This window comes from Tetrao urogallus (assembly GCF_951394365.1).
Source record: "Tetrao urogallus genome assembly, chromosome: 7".
Taxonomy (NCBI): domain Eukaryota; kingdom Metazoa; phylum Chordata; class Aves; order Galliformes; family Phasianidae; genus Tetrao; species Tetrao urogallus.
Genome location: NC_136820.1, coordinates 35669193 through 35692440, shown reverse-complemented (window position 1 = coordinate 35692440; position 23248 = coordinate 35669193). Strand labels below are relative to the sequence as shown.

The 23248-nt window shown below is 40.4% G+C and overlaps 1 protein-coding gene across 1 annotated transcript in view; it reads left to right on the top strand.

Annotated features, from left to right (window-relative positions):
• ABI1 (abl interactor 1) overlaps positions 1-23248 on the top strand; it is a gene marked incomplete at its 3' end in the record, with an annotated part of 73957 nt that overhangs the window by 40335 nt on the left and 10374 nt on the right. Inside the window, 4 exon segments of the mRNA XM_079537968.1 lie at positions 8313-8489; positions 17588-17602; positions 18336-18436; positions 21771-21911. Coding sequence (XP_079394094.1) covers positions 8313-8489; positions 17588-17602; positions 18336-18436; positions 21771-21911 — 434 coding nt within the window.

Genomic DNA, 23248 nt, shown 5'->3' with positions numbered 1-23248 from the left:
TTCCCTTGTGTTTCTTTGTAGATGCTTCTCATTCATAGAACCCAGTTCTGTGAGGTGGCATCTCCCATGCACAACTTGCTGCCCCATGTTGTTTTCTTAGCACCATGTGCAAGCATGCTGTTTGGTAGCTGTTAGAGGATAATATATAGAGCTTCTTTCCTTTGGTCTTGCAAGAGCTATGAGTGTGTGCCCTCCATAGCAGTCTTCCCGTTTCCAATTGGCACAATAAAGAAATGTCAGGCTTGAGCTCGAGTCCAGCTCTTGGACAACCAGGCTGGTTTCCTTGCTCTGATTCTTGTCCTAGAATGTCACTCATCTGCCCAGCCCCTCCAGTGTGTCCTTGCTCTCTGTCCCCTTTCTGCTCAATTTCTCCAGCAAACTATGTGACTAGATTTTCCAATAGGAAACTTTGAAAAGAATCTGTATAAATAATTCTTTTGCTGAACAGAATTCTCTTCTCTTCCATTTTTCAAAGCTAACTGTATAGGTGCAACTTCACAGACTGCATTTTGGAAATCAGGGTCTTTAAGTCCAGTTCTCAGTGAACCCTATTCTGGAAACCTTTCTTCCAAAATGAAGTTTTGTAGCAGCAGGGGGGCTAAAGGTGAGGCTATATGTCTTTGACCAGCAACCTTTAAGCCTCTTTCTCTAGCTCATGTTTTCAGCTTCTTGATTTTAAGGAGATTCAGTACTGTATCAGCAACCCCCTTCCCCTCCTTTTTTTTTTTTTTTTTGCTTTTTAATTTAAGATATATCAGTGTTTTAACATTTGCAAGCACATACTCTGTTGGTCCAAAATGAATTTTCTGTAAAGTTTGCCTAGCACAGGACTCTTGAGCTTAAGAAATTTAACAGTGAAGCAGGGAGTATTTGGAGCAAGAGGTGCTATGGTCTGTATTATTGTTTAATATTCTGTGCTTCTGAATTCTAAAACCATATAAAGAGCAAAATGTGCTGAATTAATGGGATGCCTCTCCACTGTATACTTCTCCACTGTCCTGCAGCCCCAAAAGTCTTCAAACCTTTCTGGCATTTTAGGTTTTTTGCTGTAAATCTGTTGTTTTTTATGCTGATGGCTGTTGCTAGGAGAATCTGAGAAAATCTACGGTGTATAAAGAAAAAGGTTTAAATTCTAAAGTCAAGGGCCAGCTTCATATGATAAGCTGAAAAACAGTCTGCTTTCAGACATAAGTGCAGCCCACTGATAAACTGTGAAAATAAACATAGCCATCACATCACCACTTTTTGATATCATTCCCCCTCCAACAGTGGGTGATATTAGTTAGTAAAAGGCACTAGTAGCAGTGTACTTGTGTGCACTTGTATATTACTTGTGTGTATATATATGCACATAAAAATTGTATGCATTTGTGCATGTATTGTGCATGTAAGTCTGGAAATCAGACTTAGTATTTATTTTAGTGTTCTTCCTGTGTCCTGTCTAGTGACAGGACTTCCCTTTAGGTGGCCATAAATATCTTATATAGACTGCAAGTTGCTGTATACATGTTGCTGACCTTAGTTCATTGTGCTGTTAATCTGCAATATCTCTTGAATGCGAACCCTGCCTGCAGGACAAGGAAGGTGGTATATCAGATTACACGAGATGTGGCTTATCCGGATCCTCTACCCTTTTACCTTAGGAGGCCTGGATTTCCCAGGACTTGGGGAGATGAAGCTGCCTGGGGAGCCTGCCCTGCTGTCGTAACTTGTCTGTATGCTGAAGGGAACGTGTGAGAAACTTCTATCTATAAACCTACAAGAACACATTGTTGGATTTGCAGCTCTAGAACTGTGACTCACAAGTCTATTCTAGTTGCCTCCTACATTGCCAGCACTGGGTGTCTAAGTGCTTTGGAGATAACAGGAGACCAGTCTTGCATGGTGCACCCTCAGAAGACATGGCAGGATATTCTGAGGTGGTAAGGATTATTGTTCACTCGAAACATCACCGATAAGAGAAAATTCAGGGGGAGGAATGAGGTTCTAAGAATTTGCCAAGCTTTTTGCGCAAAGCTTCCCAGAAGCAGCTCATTTTCATTCTATAACTGAATTGATGCAAACATAGATGAAGTTTTTGAAGTATTTCTAGTCAATGGAGTTGACTGTTGTAATTCCCAATGCCGGTAGATGCTCAAACCAGGGAGAAGATCCCTGAGAAGATAAATGTGTGTGCTTAACAGCAAACGTGAGCAGCACCAGCTGTATTGTGCTCTGATCTGTATATCTCCCATGGAGGCCAGGCTTGCTTAACCCTGGGACTCACGTGGAGCACCTAGGTGAGGACATTCCTCTTCATCAATGCAGCCTGTTAGCTTTCTTGTTTGTTGACAGACACATCACGTTTGCTTGCATGAGGTACCCAGCATCTTCATCTTTTATAAAGAAGCTAACTACATTCCTTTCATCTCTAGAAATGATAGCAAATACAAGTGTGGAACTCCTTAGTTCTACTCAGTAGATTCTTTTCGATCTATATGTATAGGGAGAAGAGGAAAGCAAGTGCCAAATTTCTTCAGAGATCATGTTTTCTTTTACTAGTAATTTTTGTTTCATTCTTAAGCAACATACAATTTTTAAATTTCTGTAGGTTAATTCTTGAGGTTCTTGAAACACATTTTTAGGAATCAGACAGTACAAGCAACAGAAATCAAACACTGAATTTTCTTGCACTTCCATCATGAGTTCTTGAAAGAGACTTTGTTACATTGTGTAGGTATCTGTATGCAATGTCTTTAAAATCCCCCAAAAGCTATTTGTGCTGTTGTATGCATGATGTGTCTTGAACTCATAACTGATCTTTTCTGTAGAACTTCTCTTGTGTAAATAAGTTCACATTTCCTTCTGGTGAATACAGTGAATTTTCTTTCAAATTTCTTTCACAAAGTAATGGCATAAGATGGTGCTCTCTCTGAAGGCAGCCGTCTGGCTGAGCTTATTAAAGATGGGGATTTTGTCTTTTCTGTAGGTCAGACGGGCCTCCTTGCAGGTAGCCTGTACCATATGCATTGTTCAGGATCTCTTCAGCACTGTTATTTAATTAATTGTAACTTGTTCATATCAAAGTCTCATTAAATACGCTTTCTTTATGGAAGTAGCAATAGCATAGTTTATTTTTAAAGCAGAGCAAGTTAATAATCTTAGTCCCATCAAATTGTTTAATTTTAGGGGAGCTTATATAAATGATATATATATAGCAAGACAATGAAATCTGCTGTTTTGGAGAATGACAATAAGGGATAATATCGAAGTTGGATCTAGGAGCAAAATTAAGAAGAGGTTTTTTTCCTCCCCTTTTATTTAGGGAATGTAGAAAGCATGTCAGTGTTTCTTAAGTTTCTTTGGCTGACACTACAATTTATGATCTGGGTGTATGAGCCCTAAGAGAAAGTGTATGTTTAGAAGAATGTGTTAATGTTTATTTTGATTTTTGTTAATCTGTAGATTTTAATTATCAATGTATTTTACTGTTATAAGCAAATAAGTTGGAAGCTGCAGAAAGTTTTACAGATAGCAAAACACTACTTTCCAAATTCAAAGATAAACAAGTAAGCTGGGACTGAAGCAGGAAATCAAGCTCCTTTCTCTGCATATCTTGCTGTCCCACATATTGTCTGGTTTCACTGAGCAGGCTGAGACTGAAACTTGTGCCTTTGTCACATCAAACAGAGCTTTTGCTGAAAGCAGATGTAATGGATTGCTGGACTGACTTGATACATCAAATCCAGTGTTTCAATTGGCTTGTCTTTGACTAGAAATCCTGTTGTTTCCCTCCCCCCTCCCCCTTAAATCTTATGGCATTTTTTTTCCTTATATTGCCAGCAATACAATCTTTGGTATCACTTTTAGGGATTTCTTTGGGGGATTTCACTGCTCTCAGGTGTAATATGAATGAAATCCTGTTCTGTGTTAATTTGCCATTTCCTGATGCTGGCTTCAGCAAGGGTGTCACTGCATTCCTGCAAGTAATCTGTGCAAGCCTGAAGCATGGCACCAGCATTGTGCATGAAGCAGCCAGGAGGGTTGTGGTTTCACCAAATGTGCTGGGAAGATGGGTTTGGGAAGTGGTAAGGGATGTGGGAGCGGCCGCTCCCTTAAGATTGTACTTTTCATCATATAAAGTCATTCTAGTCTGTGTTGCTGCCATCTATGTATGTGTATAATGTTGATTTATCCTCTAACCCAAGATTCCCTTCATTGCAAATGAAGCGTTACTAGATAAAACCACAAACTGAAAAGGCAAAAAAGGGAAGCAATGTCAAAACTACAGAAGACTATTGCTAGTAACAAGCAGTTCTGCCTTCCTTTTCTCCTTGTGTTCTCTGAAATAGCAGCTACTGGTGGCCTGTGGAGTTGGAGCCTATGTCTGTTCTCGTCTGAAAGAACCTGGAGCCAAACTGAAAAATGACCAATTTGTACATCTTTTCAGCATAATGCATTAGTTTGGAGGACATTTATGACGCAATAATGCTTTAAGCATTATTAAAGCTGTTGTATGAAATAACCTGAAAAGTTATCATTAAAAATGGCATGATTTTAGAATTTTTAGAGGATAGATAGTGCTGTATTTTCAGCACAGAAAAGAACTTCTTGCTGTATCGTTGCTACACTGCACTGCAGTTGGCCTTGGGGCTGCTTCTGAGAAGGCAAACAGTTAAAGTTTAACATCACATCCTGTTGGTCTGCTGTTTCTTTCATATGATTTGGAGCTGACAGATAGCAGAGGCAGCTAATCATTAACAGTTCCTTCAACCTCCAAGTTCAGTTTTGCTTCTTGAATTAGCCGGCATGTTCCCTTGCACCTAGTTATAAGGGCAAAGGCATTTGTTTAATGATTTAGCTTGTATTTGCTTCCCAAAGAAAACGTACTTCTAGAAGGACTGTCTCCTCCTAATCAGTACAGTGCTGGGCATCTTCCTACTGGATTGTGTTGTTCACAACTGAGAATCCTGTCTGTATTCCCCAAACCTTAACATTTTGCCACATTTATTTCAGCACAGGCCACATGGACTTGAAGCTGGTCTGACTGTTTCCTACTGCATGTTACTCTGCCTTAAGCCAGGCCTGTTTGCTATGGTTTACGTTTCTTCATCTTTGAGGGGTAGAAGTAGGTTTTGTGCATCGCATCACAAACTGCTTACTGCTTTTAGGGTATCAGTGACTAAACCATAAAATTTCACATCGACATCAAGCAAATAGATACAGATACTAATGTAGAAATCACAGAATCACAGAATTGTAGGGATTGGAATGGACCTCAAGAGATCATAGAGTCCAACTCCCCTACTAAAGCAGGTACCCTACAATAGGTTGCACAGGTAGGTGTCCAGATGGCTCTTGAATATCTCCATAGAAGGAGACCCCACAACCTCTTTTGGGCAAACTGTTCCAGTGCTCTGCTGCCTTACGTAAAGAAGCAGCCAGCAGTTAACATGCAATCTTTATTGATCTACTAAAGGTCACTTCTGCTGAGGAAGCAAAATGTTGTTTAGTAGCTGATGGGCAGCATACTGTCCTCCTCAAACATATGCTTTGCGTAGGCCAGAACACTGCCTCGTGTTTCTAGTGCACCATATGTGGTAATGAAGAGTTGCAGTCGCATTTGCTTTGAAGAGCAAATGAGCGTCTTGCACAGGCACGCCTGCATGCCATTCACAGCATACATGTACAACATCAATTTCTGGCCCTGAACTAAAATACAGATAGCGTTCTCTTTGCTTGGTCTGAAATCTGTGGAAAGACTTTACAAATCTCTGCTCTATGTTTAATTTTGGATAAGCTGTCTGATATAATTAATACTTACTCTTTTCCTGTTCCGAGGATTTTTTTTCCATAAACAAGAATTTGCTGTAGAACTACTTCAGTCATTTTCAAAAGCATGTGTGGTACAGCATCTGTTCCTGGAATCTCTTATCCTCTGCTCAGTAATTCCATCAGTAGTTGATGGAATTTTCATTGTTCGTTGCAGGGAGGAAAAGTCGGTCTTATGGACCACCTGCCAGGAAAAGATGAATCTTTTTGTATGGTGAAGGGCTTATGTTTTTTTTCCTTTGCCATCGACATTAAGAGAACTCTTAGTATTAAAGACGTGTTTTTGCCCATGCTGTGCAGAGGATTAATTTATTAGTAGCAGCAGATTCTGCTCATAGAAGTGAAGCACAATTATGTGTTTCCATGTGCATAAGAGTGTTTTAAAACATCCTCTTTTGAAACATTGTACTATGTGCCTTAAATTGCCACCCTCCTTGGTATCCCCTGCTGTTTGGGTGGCTGAAGTGGCAGTGTTTTTTTATTTTTGATGTTGTTTTTCCCTATGCTGTTGTCATGTATTAAAAATGTGAGGAGTTGCACCTTCGAGTTCTGCAGGATAGTTTGAGATCTTGCATTTTAGTGGCTCAGTGAAAGGATTTGTGTCACACAGAGAAATTGGAAGAAATGATCTAAGAACATATAGCAGAATACTCAAATAATAGTTGTTGATCTTGCTGAAAGCCTGCTGAAGGACAGAACTTAAACATATATTTCGGTCTCTGAAAGGAAAAGAACAAATAATTGCTGGAGCTGAAGAAACACAGGTAGTCTTGTTCTGAAGTCTTTGCTCTGTCTTCTGTGAAATTGGCTGCCAGAACAAATGTGGGCGCACTGGCTGATGTTTGATACTGATGTAATGGCGAGTGCGTGGTGTCTGGGATTGTCTCATTTGGAAAGGTGCTTTTTTTTGCCCCCAACAGGTAGTTTTCAGTGCCTGAATGTTTAGAACAATGAAGCTTGCTCCACAACTTTGCTGGGATATGTAATGAACTCATTCCAAATAACCTAATGCAATCACACTCATTTAATATCTTATTTTGCGCTGGAAAAAAAATCTTATTTCTATTAAGATTCCTCACTTTTGGAAGTAAAAGACCCTTCTCAATGTTACAAGCTATTTGTTTTTCAGCTTTTACCTGTGAAAACAAGCTTGCTCAATATCCACTCGCGTTCCCACTTGCAATCTGCAGTGCCATGTAGTGAAACTATTCAGGAGGATTTTATTTCTTTCTATTCCTAAAAAAATTAAGGATTCTACAAGCATGTACACTAAATATAGGAAAAATAATTTCATCAAGTGGAGGAATTTCATAGTAAACTTTGAGCACTGTGTTCTGTCTTTCCTGGAGATTGGAAATGGTCATTTTCTTGATGCTTACCTTTCTCTTTATCATTCTGCCTCATGTAGAGTCAGATACAATCTAATTTAATGCTTCATCTTTGATTCTGTTTCACTGAAGATAACATTGCAATTAATATCCACTTTAACTTTTGTCGTTTCTAGAAATGTACCCAAACCTACTGGTGGGCGAGGAGTTTTTCCTTCTTCCTCAGCTTTAACACTGTTTCTCCATGAGAAATTGATGCTTACACACTAAGCATTATTTTCCTTAGTAGTGATTCAATAGATTTTATTCAAAGTGACGAATAGTGGTAGCTTTTGTCAGATACTATATTCTGCAATGATATCCTGAGGTGCCAGTAACTACTTAAACCAGGGAATTAAATCCCTGCATTTCAAATAGACTTTCTAGTGGTGGGATTTACTGTGGCTGCCCGGTGCTTGATCTGCGTGTGTTCTCCCTTGGATAGGGTTTAAGCAGTGGTTCTCTTGCACACTGGAAGCACACGTGTGTTATGTGAAGCTCAGTTTGATCCTACACAGTCTGCAGGGCTGACCTTTCATTCCTCTTCAGGTATTTCCTAATAAAATGATGGAGCTGGGCATGAATGTGGCTTCTGTATTCCCTTAAGAGCATCTTTAAGGCTCTGAAGGTGCCATAGACTGTGTGAGTGAAACTACCCTCCATGCTGTGCCTGCCAGTTCTGTTGCAGACTGTGACATGCACCAATGACTGCTGAAAAAGATTGCCTCCCAGCTTCCCAAGACTTGTGCCCTCTGGGACTATGGGCAGGCTGCTGAGCTTGCCTACCCTGGGTTCCCAGCTGGCAAGCTGCAGTCATTTATCACTATTGTCAGTCATAAGAATGTTGAGAGTTAATCTGCACATGCTGTATCTGCATAGTGTCTTTAGAGCGTCAAGGCAATAATGTATAATTGTAATTTTATTATTAATATTGGTTATTTCATTAAAGTGTAATTTTCAAGCAATGTTCATGTTGATTAAACTCATTTTGTCAATGAGCTGGCATCCTTCCAGCAGCATTATCTCGGTTCAAAATCTTTGTCTAATAGTGTGGCCTAAACATGTAGATAGATAGCTCTGAAAAGAAAATAACAAATGCCTAAAGAAACCCATCCTTTCTTGTTTTTAATCTAGACTGTGGACATCCATAAAGAAAAGGTTGCTCGCAGAGAGATAGGCATTTTGACGACCAATAAGAACACATCAAGAACTCACAAAATTATAGCGCCAGCGAACATGGAGCGTCCTGTAAGGTATATTCGAAAACCTATAGACTACACGGTGCTGGATGATGTTGGCCATGGCGTAAAGGTAAGAACACCTGAACACATGAGAACTCCAAGTAGTACAGACCAGGAGATAAGGTTAGGCAGAATGACCTTAAAATGTTGCTCTCATTTGTGTTAGGGAGTACTGTGGGTTAGACATGCTCCCACATACAAACATTTTAATAATAGAATTAGTTGTTTTATGAAGATTTTTATTATTATTGTTAATTATTTAAGCAATGTTTGCCATAACTTTGTGACTAGCAGTGGTAGTCAGGGTCTGAAAGTAATGGCTTATGATCTTAGCGTAGTGACTTTCAGAAAAGCCATGACTAAATTCTAAAATTCTGAATACTTTCTTGCCTAATTAACTTTTCTGTCACTCCCTTTATTTCTTTAACTTTTAAGAAAAAATCAGTCATCTGTTGCAGGGAAACAGGCTAATTGTTTTTAGTTTTTTTTTTATTTATTTTTGGAGGGTATGGAATGACAGACAGGGGCTGGTAGGAGCAGGATTAGCTAGTTGGCATTGAAGTCTCAGTGGCTCTTAACATCTCCCTCTCATTTGTGCTTTTGGGCAGCCTGTTTTGCCTCTCTGAATAAAAAGCCTTTGTAAATTTTGTCCACTGCTGTTGAAGTGGTTATGGGTAAAATGAATTTAACACCCTTTCTCCCTGGCTATCTTTTTATAGCAGATAATAACTTTGCATACTCCCCAGAGCAGGCCTTCAGGTGTATTCTGTTTACAGTACTTCTCTTGAATAGTATTAAAAAGCTTTTATTCACAATCTGTGTGTCCTCTACAACCTGATGTCCTCTGGTTAGAGCAGCTAGAGCAGCCTTTCATGAGCCCTTTGGCTGAGCTCTCAAGGAACAGATATTTCAGAATTCATACAAAAGAGTGCCGAAGGTGCATTGTAGCAACTCTGTGAATGCCCAGAGAAGTCTGATTCCAGCACAAGCTGGAATGCATATCTATACCATGACTGCTCCAGGATATGAATTAACATAGTGGCTTTTAGCTACCTGATTTATTTTTTTACACTTTCTGGCAATCAAACCTGTATCTAAACCTGTACTAATCTTGTAACTTTTAGGGTTGCTTTACACTTGTTATTTGAGGCAGGCTGGGTGGAGCCTGTCCTGTGTAGAAACATGAAAGATTAGCCCTGAATTGCTGCAAAATAGAAACACTGGGGCAAAGAAACTGTTGATTTTTCTGCATGCATACAAGGAGAGAGCTCTATGAATGCAGAATGCGGGAATTGACAAATTCAATGTCAAGATATTGGTTTCTGCATTTAAGTGCTCCAGGAGTCAGATGCTGCGGAAGGCATTTTTAAAAGCAGAATAATTATTGTTAGTCCTTGAAGTTAGTGCTTTGCTACACTGACCCAAAACTAGTTGCTGAGTCTCTAAATGCTAAAGTTAGCTGTAGCAGTTGCATTCTCTACTATAGTCATGTTCTTAAGAGTACGAGTGTCTTTACAATTGTGACCCTTTTTATTGAAGGAGTGAAAAAGAGATGCCAACTACCTGTTTTTAGACGGCTCTTCTTAATAAAGATTTATTTTTTTTAAACTGCATCTGGTTTAATCTAGTATAACAAACTGCATCTGTTTCGAAGTAAAATAGCATCCAGTAATAACCAAATTAGCAGCATTATTAAGTCGGCTACAAACTACATCTGGCTATCGTTTCTTCGAGCAATATGCCTGTTTTATGATTGTGGAAAGCATGAAACTCTAAGTAGAAAGGTGATATTGCTGTTCAGTGTGTAGACTTTTTACACAAGTGAAATAAGCTGCTGGGTCATCCTCAGGTAGATATTGAAGGCATCTGTCATATTTTTGACACCTTCATCAGTATTGACCTTCAGTGGATGCATTGTGAGAAGATTTGGCTAAGACAGGAAATGATGTAATTACGTGTGTTTAGCCAACATTTTACTGGGTTTCCTGGAGTGTGACGCAGATCACAGCTATCACGGAGTTATCTCTAGATCTATCTGTGTCTGTGACAGGGGAACAGCAGGCTCACAGCCCCACCAGCGTGGAAAAGGAGAAAAGGAGAAGAGTAGGGAGATGGAAACTGGGCCTTAAAACAGAACAATGGCAATGATCTGAGGAGGAAAGTTAGTTTACTAAATATGATATCAGAACACTAGATAACACACTGTACAATATATAATTGGAATTGAAGCTAATAAATCAAATAAAATGAGAGAGAGTGTCCAAAACCAAAGGCTTTGCTCTGAATTGAAGGCAAAATGGCTGGAGAGCACAGCCACACACTGCCAGGCAGTGAGAGAGAGTCCCATGACTTGCCAGCTTTATCTTCTCCTCTGAACACAAAGTCCTCTGGGGTTTGTAGCTCTTCTCTTCCAAGAGCCAGGTATTTGGAAAATCAGTGGTCCATGGAAATGGGGCATTAACTCTTTAACTCCCTGTTAAAGAGGTTAAATGGCTGTTCCACTCCTTACCTTTCCTTTTGAAGGGTCCTGTGTGGATGAAATGTCCATAAGGAGGAAAGCTGCCTTTTTTTTTTTTTTCTTTTTTTTTTTTAATATATATGCCTATGAAGTCAGGTCTAACGTGAGTCAAAATGGGGTGGACTTTCCCTTACTAGACAAACACTTCGTGTAGATGGCCTCAGGAAACAAACAGACCATCATTTTTGCCAGTCCCCTAAGTAGTTGCTCAGTTGTCACCCTCTGGGGATAGGGGAACGTAGCTGAAGTCATTCTTGGTGAATAAGAGTAACAGTTGTGAAGTGAGAGCCCACCTTCCTGTGTAGAGAGCTTGGTTTGAATTATTAGGCAGAGGTTACTTTAACATTTCCTTCCTTCTTTTCCCCTTCGTTTTTCAAAGGAGGGTGGGAGGGGGGAAGTAATGTGCCAGCAAATAAATAGGTCAAATACAATTACACATACAAAACATCCCCAGTTTAAGAGGGGAGGAGGAGGAGGAAGCTTCAAAAATGCCTTGAAAGCCCTGGAGTTGGCTTTAGAATTTGTTGCAATCTTTTTTTTTTTTTTTTTTTTAATAGATGGCAGATGGAATTGCAGCAAAGTAGGAAGTTGAAATGATTGCCTTGTGGTGAAGGAGATGGTGTAGAATACATGTGAAATTTAAATGTCTAATAGTTTTAATTAGAATAAATTTGCAGTATGCAGCAAACAGTTCTAAAACTGTCTCAAACTATGTCTGAAGATTGATCATTTTTCAACTGCTTGGAGAAAAGTTCTGAATTTCCTTGTTTTAAAGTACAAGTATTTCACTACACCACAGCTGTAAGAAGCTTTCAAGACCACAAGTCAGATGGAATCTAAGCACTAAAAAGTGTTAATTAGGAAAATGAAGGTTGGAAGGAGCCCTTTAAAGTAGGGATGGGACCAGAAGTGTGCTTGCGACAAGGACTCTGCTCTCACCCTTACTGTGCTTTTGCTCTAGTCAGTTGGTGTCTGTGTGCTTAGTGCTGTCTGTGCAAGATGAGATGGCAGATGAGGAGCTGGTGTGAGGGTGGAAGGCTACCTAGACATGCCTGCTATCCCTGTAGGATACAACTTGATGTGCTGGCCACTTGAGTATTAACTTTTAAATAATTCACTGTAATAAAAATTAAGCGAGCCAGAGATCCTGAACCTGTGCCTCTGTCTTTGTTCCTGTATTAGCTTATGTTGAATGCTCCTGCTTCAAAGGACATAATTTCATTAATGTCGCAGCATCACTTGGGGGTCATGGCCAAACAGTGAATATTGCTGCAGGGTAGAGAAGCTTCCCTGGGGAGAAAAAACAACCCTCCCTGCTGCCAGCTCACTTGCCTGTTGTGAGTGTTGATGGCAAGTGCTTTTCACAGGGCATTTGCTACTGAAAGTTAGAAGTGTGTGTGATGTCATCTGGTATAACATAGGTTTGAAGACTTTCTGGCTGCAAAGAAAACTCAGCATTTTTGTGATCTATCTATTTTCTAATTTGAATTTTTTTTTTTTTTTTTTTTTTTTTGTTAGCCTTATTTTATAGTAGCTATTAAATATTATTAACTAAAAGAATTTGGAAAGGTTGAAGTGTTTCAGAACAGAAATCTGATGCATCTTCCTCTGACCAAGGCTATTGATAAGTGCTGAGGGAATGATACTACATTTGCCCATCATCCACAGTTTCTGTATCTTAACAGCAGTTTAATATGTGAGAACATCTGAAAGTTAAATGACTTTGGAAACTTAAAAAAAAATAAAAAAAAATAAAAAAAAGGAAAGAAGAGAAGCAAAGCAATAGTGACAAGCTACATCTGATTACTGTTAAAAGAAAGCAATGTAAATGTAATTACTGAGTTGGAAGTAATAGCAGGAGATGTTACAGTTAAAGATAAAACTTTGTTGCAGAAACTTTACCTACACATGTTGTGTTTTGTAAGAAATATTGATTTGGAGCCTAAGTTCTTGCCACATAGCTGCCATACAGTAGACTATAACAAAATAAAGATCAAGTAAGCCTTCTGAGCTGTTCCAGTAAGGGAAGTGAGACACAGTAATGATTTCTTTAAAAACAGCACAGAGCTGGTGGAAGAAGCGTGTTTCCCTCAGTGTCTGACACCCACATACAGGGTGCCTTCTGAAAAACAGCTTTGATTGCAGACGCCCTTCTCCCTAAGTCCCTGTCTTCATTTCTCTGTGGAAACTGTGTCCTAGACTGGTTCTTACTGCATTCTTTCCTCACATATCCCATCTGTTTGTGTACAAATGCCCTTCCTGCTGCTCTTCCTGCTCCCATTGTGTCACCTTGCCATAGTCCAAACCCAGACCTGCTCCACTGACAAGACAGGAGGCGATCCCTGTGCAAAACCAGTGAGGATGCCTATGGGCCAATTGGATTGACTGGCTGCAGATACACAGTAGCACTTCAGATGGCATTAGGGCCAGCTGGCTTGCTCCTATGGCTGTCTCAGATAATTCTCTCCTGACTTATACCAGGAAAACCTTTTTTAAACAGAAAGGGAGGTTGGCTAGAAGTCATCAAGAGCAACTGTGCTTTTCTTTTGCGGTTAATGACTGATTACTGGTCAAAGGTAATGACAGATCTAAGGATGGTTATTGCTTTTACAGAATGTACATATTACAGTTCTGAGTTTCCTGTACACTTTCTATTGGTGCAGATTAGGCTAACAGCAGTTTTTAAACCTGTGTTTCCATTGGACAGCAATTGAAATCAATAGTCTTTAAGGACTGCAGGATACAGAGTGAAATTTGCTCTTGAATTTCACAACTTGGAGAAATATTAACCACATACAGCAGGGGAAGTGCTGCCAACCTGCACAGAGATTTAAAGTTGCTACAACCTAAATTGAGGAATTCATAGCTGAAATGAATAGGAAAAGCTGCCTGGACTTCAGCGTGGGGAAAATTTCGCTGCTGTGTGGAACTGGATTTTGGTATTTCCATGGTTTCAGATAGATGTGCTCCCATAAATGAGTTTCGCACGGTGTCAATAGCCCTAGCTTTCCATACACAATTTTTAACTCAAGTAATAGCTTTCTGGTTCCCTGAATCATGACTAATGTTCCCCCATGACTTGTTGCTTGGCATGGAAATTATTAAATGTTCTTCCAATGGCTGCCCCCAGTGGCCAGGAGCGGAGTCCTTCAGAAACCCAGATGTCCTTTGGCTACCAGTAGATACTTCTGGTTGTCTCAGACACCACTCATCCATGCCAGCCATGAATCTTCTGCCACTCACAGCCTTGTCCCTTTGTTCACATACAGCAGAGCCCTGCAATGCTGTCTCTGTCTGAACTTATTTTTCTGCTGATGGTCAGAACCGAGCAGGCTGGAATTGCTGAAACTACTGCCTTAAGCAACATAGGCACTAACTTAAAGTCATTGCTTAGCTGTTCCAAAATATTGTTTGCTCTGTCCAAACAAGAAGTCCAAACTTGAAAACTCAGTCTGAGTGCTCTGAAGTCCCTTCATCAGTTACAGAAGCAGCCATACCTTTGGCTGTGATAAATGCTTCGTATGACTTGTAAACACCTGCTTGTTGAAGAATATTGCTTGAAGAACATTACTTCTTTCCAGCCCGGTGCTGGCTGTCAGTCCGTGGTCAGCCTGTTGTCTCTTACTAAAGCCCTGTGGGTCTAACACTGCACTAGCTGTCATCCTTTGGAAGTGCAGGGAGGTTGGCTCCTGTTTCTTGAACCTGAAACTATGGATTCTGTCTCTTAATTCTGTGTCAGCCCTTCAAACTGTATCCATGTACTTTGCACATTTTTCCAAGAAAAGCAAGACTCTGTTCTCATCTTTAAAACACCTCTCTGCTATGATGCTTGCGAAAAACCCCAACCAGTAGTGCTGCTTAGCATGCTGTTTTATTCTGGGAGCATCCTAATCTGTGTGGTTCTGCACTTTGACATCAAAAATGTCTCCGGCAATCCTGTGCACTGTGCTGTTGTTCTGATGTGTCTAGAATACGGGAGGCTGTCTGCCATGTGTATAGTAACACAACTAGCAGGAGCAGAGAGTCATGCTCATTACATCTCTGCAGGAGTTTTCAGTACATGCCAAGAACTCAGTGCTGCTCTTTGTTTCACTTAGCTTTTCTGAAACCTTTTGCACCTCCTATCTCTTCATTTACAGATTCTCCTCCATATAGGCTTCCCTCTTTAAGCCGTGAACCTTGTGCACCACTGCCTTTTCCTTATGCCCTACGTTTCCTTCCTTCCTGACTCCAACCTTCCACTGCTGATGAGTCAGTCAGTCCTGGTGGGCATGCTCTGCCACCTGGCCTGGCAGCGGTTGGAGAGATGCTTGAACCTATGCTAAACATATACCTGCTTTTCCCTTTGGTTTCCTGCTGTTTTCCCCTCCCCTCCCCTTTTTAAGGCTATATTGATGCCAGACTGCTGCTTAAACTGTTCCCAGCTCAAAGCAATTTTTGGAATTGTTTAGATAGCACTAAATTCGGCTTTCAGACTTAAGAAATGCAGCATGATTGACCTCATAAGATCAGCCAATAAATTCAAGAAAATGTCTCCTAATTAATTAGCTTACTAACCATGATTAAACAGCCATATGGCTCATCTCCCTTTGATTCATCTGTGTTCCTGCCATACTTCTGTCTTTTGGATCTAGAGTTCCTCTCCTGCAAGAATCCTCACTCTCTTTCTGTTCCTTCCTTCTGTGTTTTCCTGTCCATATGACTCCTGTTTACATTAACAACAGCACAGGGGACATGCACAGAGCTTTTCACTTAATGAAAGCAGAACGACAGCAGCCATCAACTCTTCTGCATAATGAAGAGATGTGTGCGTGTTTATGGATCTGAACATTGGTTCATGTAACATAGTTGGTACTGAAGGAGATGAAGGTCACCTGGTGAAGTCGTAGCAATAGAGATAAAGGTCAAGAGCTGCTGGACTTTGGATGCATTCAGTATGTTGAACAGTGCTTAGCAGCAAGCAGGTTTGAGATGAGATGAAAGACTCCTGATTCAGTTCTTCATGAGGATACTCTGTTGCTGCAGTGGGGGCAGAATGTAATAGTGATTAAGGAGGGGGTGGGAAGACGAAGGGAAGGAAAGAGAGGAAGCTTTTTGTCTTTAAATTTCTGAAGCAGGCAAATTTATTGATAGAGTCTGGGTAAGAAACCATGCCACCCTTCCTTTTAAGCCTTTAAAAGGTTTCTGTCTATAGCTGCTAGTATGGGGGCATGGGGAACAGAACAACAGTTTCATTTTTTGGTCTCTATTTGTGTTATGCCATTGCCCTTGGCAACTGGTTGAGTAAGGGGAGGGTTCCTCCTATGAGAGGGGAAAGCTAAAAGCTTGTTTTAAAAATATAGTGCTTGGGAGACTACCCTGGCATCATGGAAATTGAGCATTGTGTTTATCCATGAAATAAACGTGGTGGGGACAGATGTGGTTCAAATGCCTTCATTCTGTTACCCTGCTGATGAACCTCAGCCCAGACTGAGAGTGAACAGGATGGCCTTCAAATTTGCTTACCTCAGCTAAGCTTTTTCATTTGAATTTTGGAATGGGCTTTGTGTTTTTGTGATATGAATAACTTCAGGGCACTGGCTTTCAACCTTTTGATTTTTAAACCCCAGCTGTTTCTCAGTGGTTGGGCAGACCCTGTCAGAAGTGTCACACATCTGCATTGCTGTATTGCATATTTTAATTATTTTTTCAAGGATGATGAACACCTTTAAGTTGGTCTGTGGCTCTTGGTCTGGAAATGACAATTTATTTCCAGATAACCTTAAAAACAGTACTGGGATTGTTTTATGTTTTGGGGCTGCTGAGAATTTTTTGAAAGTAAGTGAAACTATTGCTTGTCTACATTCAAAATGATGAATTCCCACCCCCTCAATAAAATTAAAGAGCTCACCTTGGATTAAAAAAAAATAAATTACATTAGTTTTCTTTATAGAATTATGAAGCCAAGCTGTCATAATTTTTTTCTCTGCAGTCACGAAGGCTGTAAAAATAATACAGTGGAGTCACATAATGACTTGGTTCTAGGAGCTGAAATTTCAGCATGACAATCATTAGAGCACTGCCAACACCGTTTTGAGCAGCCAGCGCAGTGCTGGCTTGAATCAGGTTTCAATCAATAAACCAGAGGTGAAAGGCTCTGCTGCTCATCCTGTCTGAAAACTCACTTTTCTTTGTTTACCATTCAAAGCAGCAGGTAGAATTTCTTCAAAACACACGAAGGTTCAGTGTCAAAACAACGGGCAAGTCCACTCTGTGCTGTATAGCTGCAACTGTGCTTTTGTGAACAAATTCTTAAGTGCGTGTTGCCATTGAAATAGCATTGATTTGGTTTTGGACTTGAACAGTCAGCAAAGGGCTCTTCAACCCTTTACTGCCCGTGAGGAGCCTGGCAAACAGACCTGGCAAAGCTCAGCTAAGCTTTGTTTTGTCACAAGTGGTTTTTCTCTGGATGTTGCTTAGTCATGGAACATTCTGCTGCATGACAGCGTGAGCCAGTAACATCTTTGGTAGTGTACTGGGATGTAGCTAAGTATCAGTAGGCTCAGATTATATTTTTAAATGTGATTATCTGTAGTTTAACCTGTCCTGTCAGTTGTGATGGATCTGCCATTAATTTCTCCCTTTTTCCCCCTTTTTTTGCCAACGTTAAGTGGCTAAAAGCCAAGGTAAGAAGTGTTATTTCTCCTTTGCCCCACAGTGCCTCATGTGACTGATAGTAGAGGCTGCAGAGCCATTAAAACTGAAAACTAGCGCGCTCTTACGCTCTCCTCTGCTTTCCATAGGATATTTAGATTAAACATGCTGTACTTGAATGTTTTGTTGTTTTCAGCGTTTAGCCTGTCAATATATCTGCGATACATTGACATCTGCATTTACACATAGATGATTAATTTCTCTAACACATGTAGTGCTTCGCTCTGAATTCAGTAGATGCCTCAATTCCCTTCACTTACTTTTTTTTTTTGCAGGAGACTTCCCAGACAATCTGAATGACTCTGCTAGTCAAATAGCAGGGCCGAGCTGAGCCATCCTGGGCCTGCGCTGACTGTATTGTACTGTCAGCATTAAAGTTTGTTTGAAATTATTGACACTCCAACTGAGATGAACACAAATGTGGCTTCCCCTTAAAGAAAAGAGAGAAACGAGAGATTTGTGCATGAAACTGTCAATTGCCTAGCTTTCTGATGTCTGTTGTACATTAATAGCAAAAATAACATTAAGCTTGTATTTGAACTCTTTGTGTATACAATTGTCTGTCTTGTGTGTAGCTAAAAACTTGCTGTTTGACAGCTGTCTGGGAATTCTCGCTTTATAGTCTTACACTTTAAAAAAAAGCAAAACCTGTCAATAATAGGCTGCTCCGTTATAAAAATAAAATCATGTTTTCCCTTATTTCAGCATGGAAATAACCAGCCTGCAAGAACTGGCACCTTGTCAAGAACAAATCCGCCTACACAAAAACCACCAAGTCCTCCCATGTCAGGCCGGGGAACTCTGGGGTAAGAATGAATAGTGCTCAGTCTTGCTTGTTGAAGACACAGCTTTAAATGTGCCAACGTCGATGTTTCTTAAATAGGTGGATAGATAGCAGGTCTGATTGCCTTTAGGAAATAACACAATTAGTTTTGCTGTGTAAACCCTTTCAGCTGCACTGCCTCTGTATTTTCATGGTGACCTTTTGAAATAACTGCTTTGCATGGGGGAGTGAGTTTATTGTAGATATGGATAAAGTAGAAGTTACTGTTATTCCTGAATTTTGGGTAGAAGTCCTGGATAATGTGAGAGAATATCAATGAGGTTTTAACCTCAGCAAAGATTTCGTTGTTGAAGTTCTTGTCTGCTTGTTTCTCATTACAGAGATAGGAAATGGCTGTTGATAGCATGTTTATTGCATTAACTAAGCAAAATTCATGGCATCATTAACATATTGGCAATACTGATTCTCACTGACTTGTGAATTTTTATTTTTACATTTAAATGAGGAAAGATTTTGCTTTTTCCAAGCCTCCCAGTGACCAGAGTTCCCTACCATATCATCAATTTCTCTGCTCTGGACCTGTGGGCAATGAAATCTGCTTATCACTGTATGCCAGCAAGTATTTGTTGGTAGGGACCAAAGCATGAATACCTGAACAGCTCAGAGCACGTGCAGTTTGGCTTTGTCTGCTGAGAAAGCATTTGAAATAAGAACTTCTACCTGTTTGTCACACTTAGGCTTTCCTTTATGCTGTGGGTGACTGAGGCACTTTAAAGCTGGCTGCTGTGGCTGTGTCAGCTTCAGCATGTTTTCTCAGAGAGCTGGGCAGCTGGAGAAATGAGAAGTAATGAGACAGAACTGGAGAAACAGCCAAGGAAAATTAGGAGCAGCAACTGCTTTTGTCAAAGACTTAGTGATTTTTAATCCTGATTTGCTACTTTGCTGCTTCAGGATGGCAGTGTTTATTGTGTATTCTACAGAAGAATTACCCTAGGGAGTTCCTCAGCATGTTTTCTGAAAATTCCCATTGCTCAAGGGCACAAAATCAGCATTCCAATTGTCTCTCTTATCCCAGCTGAGAGAGCGTTGTTGTTGTTGTTGTTGTTGATCAGCCCGGGAAGCTGGGTAGGATTTTACATCCTCCTGGCTGCCCCCAGTGTGGCAGCAGTGCTGATGGACTGCTGAGCAGTCTCTCATACTCCCATTGCCTCAGCTGATGCCTGACAAGGATTAATCAGCCCATGTCATTTCCAGATGAGCATGACAAAAAGCAGCAGTTGACTGAGGGGAAGGAATAATGTGGCTTCCTAACACAGATTTCTACCTGCCCTTCTTGTTCAGGAAGTACAGCTCTTGTCTCGAGCAGCCATGTTCTGCCAAAGCATGAAATATCATAGGCATGACTGTTTTCCCTAATATATGCAGAAAAAAATGCTGGAAACCACAGGGATGCTGCTTTTCTCCCTTTCATCCAGAAAACAGAGATAAACGTGTAAATCAGAACGAGCTTGATGTCTAACATGAGCCCTGAAGTAGGTGTACAGCTTATCCCTCCAAGGCAAGGGCAGGGTGATCTAAAGTGATGCTGGGAAAGAGTGTTGCTCAGGAACTGCCTGAGCTGTGAAATGAATGAACAGCAGGTACAGGGGCTTTTTGGGGGGCTGCTGAGGCTGGGAGCAGAGAAGAAAGCGAGTGAAAGGCTGGAGCTGGAGAAGCTGATTGGAGGGAGCAGCTGCACCAAGAGGGACGTGGAGCAGAGCATGACCTTAGGCTACCTTTGGCTCCCCTGTGGCAGTAGGCACTGGGTGTTGACGCTGCTGTGTCAGAGAAGGGCTGCTCTCCTCTGCTGTGCAAGACTGGCAGAAAAACAGAGGGATGGGTTGGACCTGCGTGGCACAAAGAAATTACTCTTTACTTCTCTGTGCATGGGACTTTCAGTCCTTCAATGAAGTTGAGAACAAGGAGAAACCAGGATCCAGCTGAGCCTGAGGATGTAGCAGGGTTTGCTTTTGATAGGATATTGAAATTGGATGGGCAAAATGAATAGTGCTATAAAGCCAAGAGGCTGCATTTCTTATTGCCAGTGCATTCCAAGATAGAATACTTCAAAATGTTGGTTTTCAAGGTTATTTCTGTTGGAAGCACATTTTAAATCTTCTGTGCTTATTATTTCACTTGGCAATATTTAGAGCTCTATCTCTTACAACTGGAATACAGAGTCACTTTATTTTTCCCATGACTGATCTCTTCTGGCAGGTCTACAGGTGGTGGCAGTCTGCACATCAGAGTCATCTGCAGGTCTTTATATAGACAAACTAATTTACAAACACCATCATTCATACAAAGAAACATGATAATTCCATTTTTCTCCTCAAGAGAGTTTTTAATAGTTCAATTTTTAGTTAAAATTAAGTACTGTTGCATTCTACACTGTAGAAAGGAAGTAGATACATTTCTTAAAATACTGTGAAACCATATAGCTTAACAGGCTGGTTATAACCAGCAATGGAACAAGTGATTAAATGCCAGTAGTTTACTATTTTTGTTTTTGCTTAGCTGGTGTGTTGCCAAGTTCCGTGTCTTGCAAGGGATCTCTTGGTAACTGGTGAGCTCTGCAGCTCAGTACAATACACACACTGTTCTGAAGGCAGAAACGGGGTGGGTAAATAGATCTCGAAAGATCCATGCTGCATTTCTGAGTTGATGCAGTCTGCTTAGTGACCTTGGAAGTCTCTGAGCTTCACTTTCTGTGTCTGTAGAATGCAGACAATGAAGCTGGTCTCTGAAGTGCTTAAAGATCTGCTTAAGTGATATGCTTGATTACAGCATGAAACAGCGCTGCTAGGAAGAGCACTGATGATTGCAAACGTAACTTGTTCTGTGAATAGTTTGGACTTACTCCTGTCTTAATGAGTTGAATACCTTCAGCCAAGAATGCTTTTAGGATGGTTAAGCATTTGGAGGGGAGAGGGAGAAAGAAGGCATTGTTAAAAGGGAAAGAATTGCTCACATGCAGTGTATTAAAAGATAACCCTGGGATATGGTACAGGTGTAACTGCTGTATGGTATGTAGTTCAAAGCATATATTTTTGGTGATGTATTTAGCTTAGGCTTTTTTAATCGGTTTGTGCTCTAGGCCAACTTGTGTGGATCTTTCTGCGTAAGAGCACTTTAGAGAGTTGAAGGTGATTTCACCACCTCTCACTGGTGAAATTTGTTTAATATACTCTAATGTGGGTCACTGTGGTCTCATGTGAAAATGTAAAAAAACAAGTGGCTTCACGACTCCATGCAGTTATCCTTTTGATGTACTGATTGTTTATCTTTCTGTCTTCAAATCTTTCTCTCTTGACCAGGCGAAATACTCCTTACAAAACCCTGGAGCCAGTCAAACCACCAACAGTCCCTAATGATTACATGACCAGTCCTGCCAGACTGGGCAGCCAGCACAGCCCGGGGAGGACAGCTTCCTTGAACCAGAGACCAAGAACACACAGGTAGAACATTTTTTCTCACTCACACTCCTTCCTGCCTGGCACGCTGCTGTTTACTGAAAGTCACAGAAAAGCTTTGAAGCTTAGTGCTCTTGGCAGCACGGACTTCATTTTCTGCGGTACTTTTTTCCCAAAAATAAGCAGAACTTCAAAATTTATGCAGTTGAGAAGTCAAGCAGTGATGGGTCCTGGATACTGGGTTAAAAGCTGCCTAGCTAACCTTAGTCTAAAATGTAGTTACCCTTTATAGAATAGTTTTTTTGTTGTTGTTTTCAAGTCCAGTAGCTGCAAAGGGGAATTTCTCTTGATTAAAAACACTATGATGAAAGTAGTCTGAAAAGCCAATTGCTTTATTTTGGCTAAAACTTAATGCTTGTAATCAGTGCTTGCATGATAGAAGTGGAATGTAAAGCTTACTCACAAAGCAGGTATTGGCAGTACCCAATTGTTTCCACACAATCAAGGATTTTTATGAGAGAGTGGTCTGTCCTGAGGTGAGAAAGGTATGGTAGTGTACTTTGTTCTCTTTTTTTATCATGTAAATTTATTCTCAAATTGCAAGGATAGATTTTTCTTTGTGCCTCATGAGTGAGTTTAGTTTCCTCAGTTTGACAGTATCGGAACTTCCGAACTGCAGGAAAAAAAAAAACAGACAAAAGAGTTCAGCTAAAAATAAAATGGTAGTTTATTTTTCAGAGAGCTTCTGCCTTAATTTTTTTAACACCCTGTAGACAATTAAACACAGTTGGTCACTAATTAGGGATTGAAGGTATTTTGGACACGATGTTCATGAAATACTGTCAGAATTAAATAGTGTCTAAATCTGGATGCAGTGAAGATCTTGTTAACGTGTTTAGCTGGCTCCTGTAAACGCTCCCTACACTTGTCTCACAAGATCTGTATTTTGTGTAGACTACAGTTAGAAAGTCAGCTGCAACCATGGTGACAAGATCAAGGTCTTCAGCAGACAGAACACTAATTTTGAAGGAATTATCTTTGCTTCCATTTCAGATCACTGATTCTCTTTTTGTAACAGTATTATTTTCTTAAGAAATGTTTGAATGATTTGTAGCTACCCAGGATTGGTAAATAAACTGTAAAATCACTGGGTACTTAATCATTAACGTGAATGGCTGAAAGTGGTGTGTTTTGGCTTCAAGGCATCTTGACTGCTTAGTTCCCTTATATCATCCATTTAATCTGTGTAAATTCAAGCCTTGGCCTAAGGAATGTTCTCGATAAGAATAAGGACAGATGTCGTCTGAACTTTGATTCCTTTTTCATCTCTGGGTGGAAAGAGATGTTTTAGTCTCTGCAGTAGATCACTAAAAGCATGTTCT